The sequence below is a fragment of the Daphnia pulex genome, chromosome 10, assembly GCF_021134715.1.
Source record: "Daphnia pulex isolate KAP4 chromosome 10, ASM2113471v1".
NCBI classification, from domain to species: domain Eukaryota; kingdom Metazoa; phylum Arthropoda; class Branchiopoda; order Diplostraca; family Daphniidae; genus Daphnia; species Daphnia pulex.
Window position 1 is genome coordinate 3072123 of NC_060026.1, and position 8321 is coordinate 3080443.

General features: G+C 39.7%; 3 protein-coding genes across 4 annotated transcripts; all 3 read left to right on the forward strand.

Annotated features, from left to right (window-relative positions):
• The first annotated feature begins 1004 nt into the window (after window positions 1–1004).
• LOC124205282 (procathepsin L-like) lies at window positions 1005–2718 on the forward strand. The gene is made up of 8 exons (XM_046602658.1): window positions 1005–1137; window positions 1214–1351; window positions 1420–1548; window positions 1616–1661; window positions 1729–1816; window positions 1900–2044; window positions 2117–2277; window positions 2367–2718. Exons 1-8 carry the CDS (start codon window positions 1051–1053, stop codon window positions 2602–2604), a joined length of 1032 nt encoding a protein of 343 aa, XP_046458614.1. The 5' UTR covers window positions 1005–1050; the 3' UTR covers window positions 2605–2718.
• Window positions 2719–3149: 431 nt separating this feature from the next.
• Window positions 3150–4901, forward strand: LOC124205289 (hatching enzyme 1.2-like). Of its 2 annotated transcripts, none has more exons than XM_046602669.1 (8): window positions 3150–3357; window positions 3446–3518; window positions 3573–3728; window positions 3831–3951; window positions 4029–4213; window positions 4295–4363; window positions 4441–4553; window positions 4654–4901. In XM_046602669.1, exons 1-8 carry the CDS (start codon window positions 3238–3240, stop codon window positions 4699–4701), a joined length of 885 nt encoding a protein of 294 aa, XP_046458625.1. In that variant the 5' UTR covers window positions 3150–3237; the 3' UTR covers window positions 4702–4901. The 2 variants fall into 2 exon arrangements, with proteins under 2 accessions (XP_046458625.1, XP_046458626.1); XM_046602670.1 differs by having other exon boundaries at window positions 3151–3357; window positions 3576–3728.
• Window positions 4902–5308: 407 nt separating this feature from the next.
• LOC124205284 (procathepsin L-like) lies at window positions 5309–7084 on the forward strand. The gene is made up of 8 exons (XM_046602661.1): window positions 5309–5468; window positions 5553–5690; window positions 5778–5885; window positions 5975–6023; window positions 6097–6184; window positions 6257–6398; window positions 6489–6649; window positions 6748–7084. The coding sequence occupies exons 1-8, from the start codon at window positions 5376–5378 to the stop codon at window positions 6983–6985; spliced, it is 1017 nt and encodes a 338-aa protein (XP_046458617.1). The 5' UTR covers window positions 5309–5375; the 3' UTR covers window positions 6986–7084.
• The last annotated feature ends 1237 nt before the right edge of the window (window positions 7085–8321 follow it).

Consider the following 8321-nt stretch of genomic DNA (forward strand, 5'->3'; position numbering starts at 1 on the left):
CATCTCGAATTCCCGCTAATTTTTAAAATTGTTTCCAGACCCTTGGTAAGAGTTAACCCAGGACACACACACACTCGTCTATGGGCATGGCATGAGACCATAGCATTCTGGTGGCGAAATCGTTTCGAGCAGATCCATCTTTCTAGTTGGTGCGACCCCTCATTAACGTAAATAAAAAAAAAAGTTTTTACAAATTTAGAAGACTCTTATAGCTCCCGTTATCGTTGGCTAGTTCGATCTTCAATCAAGATTATTAGCTCCACCTTATTAATCTATTTCGAGTCAAATAGTCTCGAATTAGCTTATTGCACAAAAATTTGAACTAATGAAGGGGAGAAAGTAAAATGCCAATGATTATACAATCGCAGCAGCTAGGCCACCATTAGAGTTGTCATCGATTTGAATCACACAAATGCACGTGTACACCGCAATGATTGGTTTTGTCTGTCGCGCATGAGCCATTTGTATGGCTGTCATGAGACTCCTGACCTAGATCCTGGACCTCATTTCTATTAAGTCTATTCTTTGACATTTATTTTACCGATAGGCTACACTTGGAAGCGGTTCATTGCACGAATGAAGGATGATGGAGTCGAAATCCTCCTTTTCTTGACTTGACAAGTTTACTTACTTGATTAGAAGCGGCAAACGTTTGTTGACTTAACGACAAAGAGCCATGAAATACCAAACGTTATTATTATGCTACTTTTACCGTAAGTAGGCTGTATAATGTCATACAGCCAACAAAAATAGGCTGCACAATAAACTTTCTAATTTACACACATCTTTTTTAAAATGTAACTAGCTAGGCCATAGTGGTACGTTGACTTCCAGCGTCCTACCAGTATTATATCGTTGCTGGCTTCACACAAAAATGTACATAAACCTATTTCAGATCAAATAATTCTACCAGTATAATATATTTAAATAATCGACCAATTTTAACTATAGTATAGAGGTTGCCAATGCCTATATAAACTGCGGATCGGACTTGTGATATTCATTCACCGAATAGAATCACTCTGCAAAGGAACAGTAATCAGACGAGAGATGAAATTGTATCTAGCAATTCTACTGGTGATTTTGGCAGTAGCAGTGGCCGACAAAGACGACGATTTCTTGTGGAAATCCTTCAAGGTATTTTCAAAGTTTACAGCAAAGAATTCAATTGGTTTTCCCAATATTCATTCAACATTTTCAATAATTGAACAAGCTTGAACACCGTAAAAATCACTCACCAGAGAAAGAGCTCAGTAGGAAGAAAAACTTTCTTAGACAGCAGCGGAGAATCGAGAAACACAACCGAGAAAATAACGGATGGAAGATGGCACACAGCCGCTTCTCCGATATGGTAACTGCACATTGTCACTGATGTGATTTCGATTTTCTATTCATTGTCTTGTGGTACCCAATTTAAAGACGGACGAAGAGAAGTCGGTCGTTCGCGGAGCGAGAATGATGAAGCGCAAACCACAGGCTAATGACAATGCGGCTAACTTCCCCGACGACGTTCCACGCAACGTTCTTAATCGCGCTCTTCCAAACTACGTAAAATCTGATGTTATGTAAGCTATATACCGTCACGCAGTAATTTAAATTGTGGTTTAATCTGCAGATTGATTACCGGGCCAACAAGTGTTTGCAACCGATCAGAGATCAAGGTTTGAATTATTTCAATTCTTTGCTTTTAAAAAATTCAATTTACATGTTTCCAATTGATTGTCGCAGGCCACTGTGGAAGTTGTTGGGCTTTCTCAGCTATCACGGCTCTCGAGTTCTCCAAATGTAAGAAAACGGGGGTCGCAGTAGCACTCAGGTATATTGGTTTGGCAATCATTATACGCTATAACATGTCTCCATTCACTACATTCTTCACATTCTGTATCCATTCACTGATAGCGAACAAATGTTGATCGACTGCGATCATTCCAACTCCGGCTGCGGTGGTGGCGATTACACCAAAGCTTGGCAATACGCGTATGACAAAGGTGGTGCCATGACGTTGACGTCGTATCCTTACGTCTCTGGGGCGATCAATCAAACAGTGGGTCCCATTAAAGTTCAAATTCAACTTCTCACCCAAAATGTTAATTATGGAAAATTCCGTGAACTTTAGAACGTATCGTGCAAGTTCAACAGCGCCTCAGTTGCTGTCAACGTTGCCTCTTACGATTGGACCTATCCGTATTCCAACGCCACCGTTACGATGACTTATCTGCAAAGTTTCGGACCTTTACCTACAACCATCAAGGTTCTGGACTCCCTTTTCAATTACGCGTAAGTGCCCAAAGAAAATTCGTTTATCATTTCTTGCCTGTCACGTCGATTAAAACAAACTAATAATCCTGTTGATTCGGTTTCTAAAGATCCGGTGTCTACAGCGATCCCGCTTGCATCGTTGCTGACGAAAATGACGTCGATCACGCCGTCGTTATCGTCGGATACGGGACCACCAAGGCCACTGCTACCGCACCCGCCACTCCTTACTGGATTGTCCGCAACACCTGGGGCACCGGATGGGGTCTCTCCGGCTACTTCTTCATCAAGCGCGGAGTCAACATGTGCAACATTGAATCGTGGACAGCTTACGTAAGGGTTGTCTGAACCCAGCAAAGAAATAACATTTCGCTTTAACTTATTTAATTTTACATTTGACTTTCAATATATAGCCTAGACTTTTATTCTATTTATGGTTCAGAAATAAACGTAATTAACATCGCTGTTTCCTTAATTGTTTGACACGCCCAGCATAGCATAGTATAATACAGTTGTAACGCGAAGAAAAAGAAAACGTATGCGCATTGTTACGAAAACTATCTCAAGTTCGTTTACCTTTTGCGCCCTACATACCGCAAATAGGTAAATGACAATTCAATGAATTTTATTGCTGACTTTATTAGTGTTCGAAATTTAAAAATACCCGCTTCATTGATTTTGATCTGCTTCACTAGTACCACAAAAATATGGAACAGCTCGTTCAACTTGCTCTTAAAGACACCATCTGACGATCGTTTAAGGGGGCATTTTATGGCTATAGCCATAAAATAGAACATCTCTATAGAGATGTTCTACTTTGATAGCGACGGATGTTTGTTAAACTCTATTCTATATTTAACACATATTCCGACATATTCGCAGTGCAAACGTGTGATCAGTAGCAGTTTGAGTTACTCTTCTTGTCGGTTGTGAAGTTCTATTCACCCCCTGTAAGAAAACAAATTATTCGAACGTTTAACGATGACTTTGCCAAAAGTATTTAATTTTGTCGTGATTTCATTGGTGTTGACCTTTTGGCTTATTCGAACCGTCGCATCGAAGCCGGTATTAACGCACAACAGGGAATATTACGATGACCAGGTAACCTCTTACCAAGGCAAGAAACATAATCTAAAACATAAACTTATTAACTAGATTTTTTTTCAATTTGATTTGGTCGTCACTTAAGAGTGAAGATTTAGATATTGGAGAGCCACTCACCGACCAAGAATTGAACAGTATTATTTCCATAAAAGCTGGAGGTAAATTCAATCGTTCGCATTGACTCAAGAAATCATTATTCCAAATTTCTTTAGTAGAATACGAGTCCGAAGAATTTATTCCATGGACCCAACAAGATCCTGAGCTCTTTGGTGGCGATATAAAACTAACGGAGCGCAAAAATGCTCTGATGAGTTCCAGAGCGCGTTGGCCGACAGCCCGAATCCCTTACGTTCTAGCATCAGACTACAGTAGGCCTACGTCTATAATTTTGATCTTTAAAAGAACGTTATCCTTATTTGCTGATGTGGATTTAAAATAACCGGAATATGTTTATATCACCGCGGTAAAAGCACCAAGACAACGGGAAATAATCGCCAATGCCGTAAGCGCTTTTCACAACCTTACATGCATCCGATTCGTTCCACGAACCACTGAAAGAAACTACATTAGGATCAAAAAGACCGGCGAAGGGTAAAATCTACAAGACTTCAATTTTGTTTTAGGAAAGTTAATAATTCCATTCTGTTTTGTTTTGCAAAATTCCCAAGTTGCTGGAGCTTCGTAGGAAGGATCGGCAGACGACAGACTGTTGGTCTCGATGACAAGTGCCTTTTGTACTCGAGACCGGGACTGGTCATCCACGAATTAATGCACGTCCTCGGCTTTTATCACGAGCACCAGCGTCCAGACCGTGACGAATACGTGTCAGTCGATTTAGACAACGTCGAACCGAGTAAGTAGATCTCTTAATTTGAAACCAATCAATTTTACATTTGTTCTTATTTCATATTTTTTGGTGGGTTTCGTGCTGCAGAAAACAAGCGTTACTTTGAAAAGATGAGGATTTCGCATTATAATATTCTCGGACATTCTTACGACTATGGTATAATTATTATAGTTAAGACCACAAGATGTAGTCGGATTTAATCATTGATTTGTTACTGCATTGAATTCGTTCAGGATCTGTGATGCATTATCCGAAGGATGCTTTCGCTAAGGATCATAGAAAACCCGTCATGACGCCACTGACGGAGGGAACGTCTGTTTTGGGAAATCGGAAAACATTCAGCACGGCAAGTCGCACAATAAAATTGAAATATCGAGCGAAATATTATAAGGTGCTGTATTCATTCTAATACACTAAATATTTCGATTCTTATACCAACAAAACAGGCTGATCTTGAGAAACTGAACACGTTGTATTGCAATACGCGCGTTTAATGTTGGGGAGAATAAAAAAAACTTAAAGAAAAAAAAAACGCAAGGAGGATGTGATAATGATCCAGCTGTGGTTACATATACTGTCCATCACAGAAAATTTGCAGCTAGCAAAATTTGGAAAGCATTGAATTAATTTTAATGCAATTCTTGCCTATATTATTACTGGTGTGTTGTGCTTTTAGATGAAATACAAAACGATAAAAGCAGCACCCTACATCCATTCGACTTCCGGGTTCGATATTTCGTCAAAAAGCACAGAATCATGAATGTCATTAATACAAGCAGGTGTCGATTTATACAAATGTCTGCTTTAGTTAAATCACCCAGCGCACTGGGTCTTGTCGTAAACGTTGGCTTTTTCTTTCAAACACATACAAAACGTAATTTTATAGCCAAATAACGACTCAACTTTATATACGGCTATTAACGTACGACCGTACGTATACCAGTTTTCTGCCCGGCTACAATGCTTGTAAAACCGTCAGCCCATTTTTAATAGTCTCTACCAGTATATACGATTTGACATCTGTAACAAAATATAAAAACCAAATGTCCCAGCACTCTCAAAACGTAGCGTATATAAGCTAGGATTATTAGGAACCCCCTAGTCACATTCATTCGTCGGGCAGAGGTCTTCTCGGTTCTACAAGGTATAGTTAAACGCCGAAGGAAAAATGAAATTGTTCCTAGCGATTTTGGTTGCAGTGGTGTTGGCCGTGGCAGTAGCACAGACAGGCAAAGACGAAGATTTGTGGAAATCATACAAGGTAAAATAGTTTACTCAGGTATACCCTACTTTAATTAACTTTTACTATAAATTAACAATTCTTCTTCAATTTCGAATGATGCAGTCAACTTTTGGTAAAATAACCCCACCAGAGAAAGATCTCGCGAGGAAAGAAATGTTCATTAAAAGACGCAAGGTTATCGAGAAACACAATCTAGAGAACAACGAGTGGAAAAGGGGACTCAACAAATTCACAGATATGGTTAGTGGATAAGAATAACAATTCTATATTACTCTATGTTGTTGATGATGTTCATTTTTTATTTTGCCGACGAACACGAACTTGAAGTCAGACGAACATAAAAAAATCTTTCTCGGAGCTAAAATGTCGAGAAACCGAGCAAAGTCTATCGGAGCTACCGACGACCCTGTACTTGATCGCGCTCTTCCTACTTCGGTATACAATCACATTCAATATCTTCTCCGTTATTTATGGTTGGCATATAGATTCTTATTTCAGCTAAACTAACTGATTCAAACGTTTAGATTGACTACCGCACCCACAGATGTTTGATACCGGTCAAAATTGATCAAGGTAAATTTAATACGTTTTCCGTTGATGCTTGTTATTAGTTTTGATAATATTTCGCACATTGCCAACTTGCTAGGGGACTGCGGCAGTTGCTGGGCTTACGCAGCCAACACTCCATTAGAGTTCAACAGTTGCAGGAAAACGGGCGTCCGAATTTGGCTTAGGTATATAATCAATTAAGTCGGTACCCACAGCACACACAGCTCAATTTTAAGGCTAATAAAAACTGATTACAGCGAGCAAATGTTGGTGGATTGCGATGGGTATAACAAGGGCTGCGATGGTGGAGACTTCACCGGTGCTTGGCAATATGTCAAGGAGAAGGGCGGAGCCGTTAAGTCTGCCAATTATCCTTACGTCTCCGGAACTTCCCTAACCGTAATTATTAGTTTAGAAATTCTTTTTAAAAGCAAAGCATGTAACAAGAACTAAATGTTTTTTTTTTTTTTTTTTTTTTTAATATAACAGAACAGCACCTGCAAATTCAACAGCTCCGCCGTTGCTGTCAAAATTTCTTCTTTCGACTGGGTCATGCCGTACCCTAGCGAAAATGCTATCATGGCCCGTCTGCAGAGTGACGGACCTTTGCCCAGTTCCATGAAAGTTCTCGACCCATTTTTCGACTACGCGTACGTGCAACAACGACATTTATATGGAGCGATTCATTTGATTATTGATATAAAAATGTCGATCTTACATCAAAGTCAAATTCTTTTGATTTGCCCAGTTCTGGAGTCTACAGCGATCCCGCTTGCATCGTTGCTGATGAAAATGACGTCGATCACGCCGTCGTTATCGTCGGATACGGTACCACCAAGGCCACTGCTACCGTTCCGGCCACTCCCTACTGGATTGTACGGAATTCTTGGGGTATCGGCTGGGGCATCAAAGGTTATTTTATGATCAAGCGCGGCGTTAACATGTGCAACATCGAGTCATGGGCTGCTTACGTCAAAGTTGTTTGAAGATTCTATTTAATAGAAATGTCTATTCTTTTTTTTTGTTCACATATTTAGTCGCAATTAGTTTAACATGAAACTTTTACAATTACTTTCTATATTGGAGCTCTTCTAATTCGTTGAATAATTTATTGCGGCTGGTTTCTAACTGGTCTTCAAATTACAACAACAAATTCACATGTGGCGAATCTGCTGTTAGGCTATTGGGCCGATGGACCCAATAGTGAAAATTACTGAAAGTATATCTCGTTCAATGCCTGAATACAAAATGAGACGCGAACCTCTGATCTTTCCACCTTGCCGACCAACACAAAGACCTGTGGTGGTCACAGAATTCGTTGGCGGAATCGGCCCAGATTTTAATTTTCCACGCGACGGCGCTAATATTAGCAAGATGCAAAACACCAACTCGCAATCAAGCTTGATGGCGGGTATAAAATTACACACAAAAAGTCAATCACGAAAATGATTTGCGAAGCTTGGCATTTATAATGTATCAGCAAAAAACAATTCTTTGTCCAAGCCTGGTGTTGAACCGTCATCAGACATGTTTACAAAACAGGAAATTTTATTTTCAAATTAGCCTATAACTCTTTTTTGTTTTTTACCACAAATTGTGCTGTGTGTTTTCCCGACGGTGACAGAGACACAGAGTACGTAAGTACGTACCCCATCACCCAATGTTTTTCCCCGATGGTGAGAGAGTTCGTTCCCTATCACTCGGAACGCGCTTTCCCAACTGCCGACGACTTATTTTTATATAGAGCAATAAAAAGAAATCTGTGTCAGCATATAAATGACTTGATTAGTTAAATCACCCAGAACATGTTTGCGCCGCCAAGTACCAGATTCAAACTTGGCTCAATTTTTCAAGACGTCGATAATATTCAAATCAGACATATGCTGGTTGGTTAGTTCTCCGATGAACTTCTATACATAATAAAAATGAAATAGGACCTATGGTACCGTAATACTGCACCTATCGCTTGGCATTTGCCTTGCATATGGTCCAGCGCCAGCCAAAGTAGGAATTCAGGCTACTTTACATGCATTAAATCTCAATAATTCGCTCAATTTAAGTCTAAATAGACTGACATGTGTACGCTCAAATCTGATTCGGATGCCAAATGAAATTCGACACCATCGGGATTTAAGTTGGGCAAAAACAAAGAAATAATTAATTGGTCGGCAGGTTTTCAAAGAGTGTCAACTGCTGCTATAGTGATCAAGAGAGGACATTCGATTGTCTGTACCAGTATAAACCTATGACTGAAACTAACCCTACCAGTATATAATTATACGATTAAATAACACGTTACAAAAATGTTGCGACATATTGACA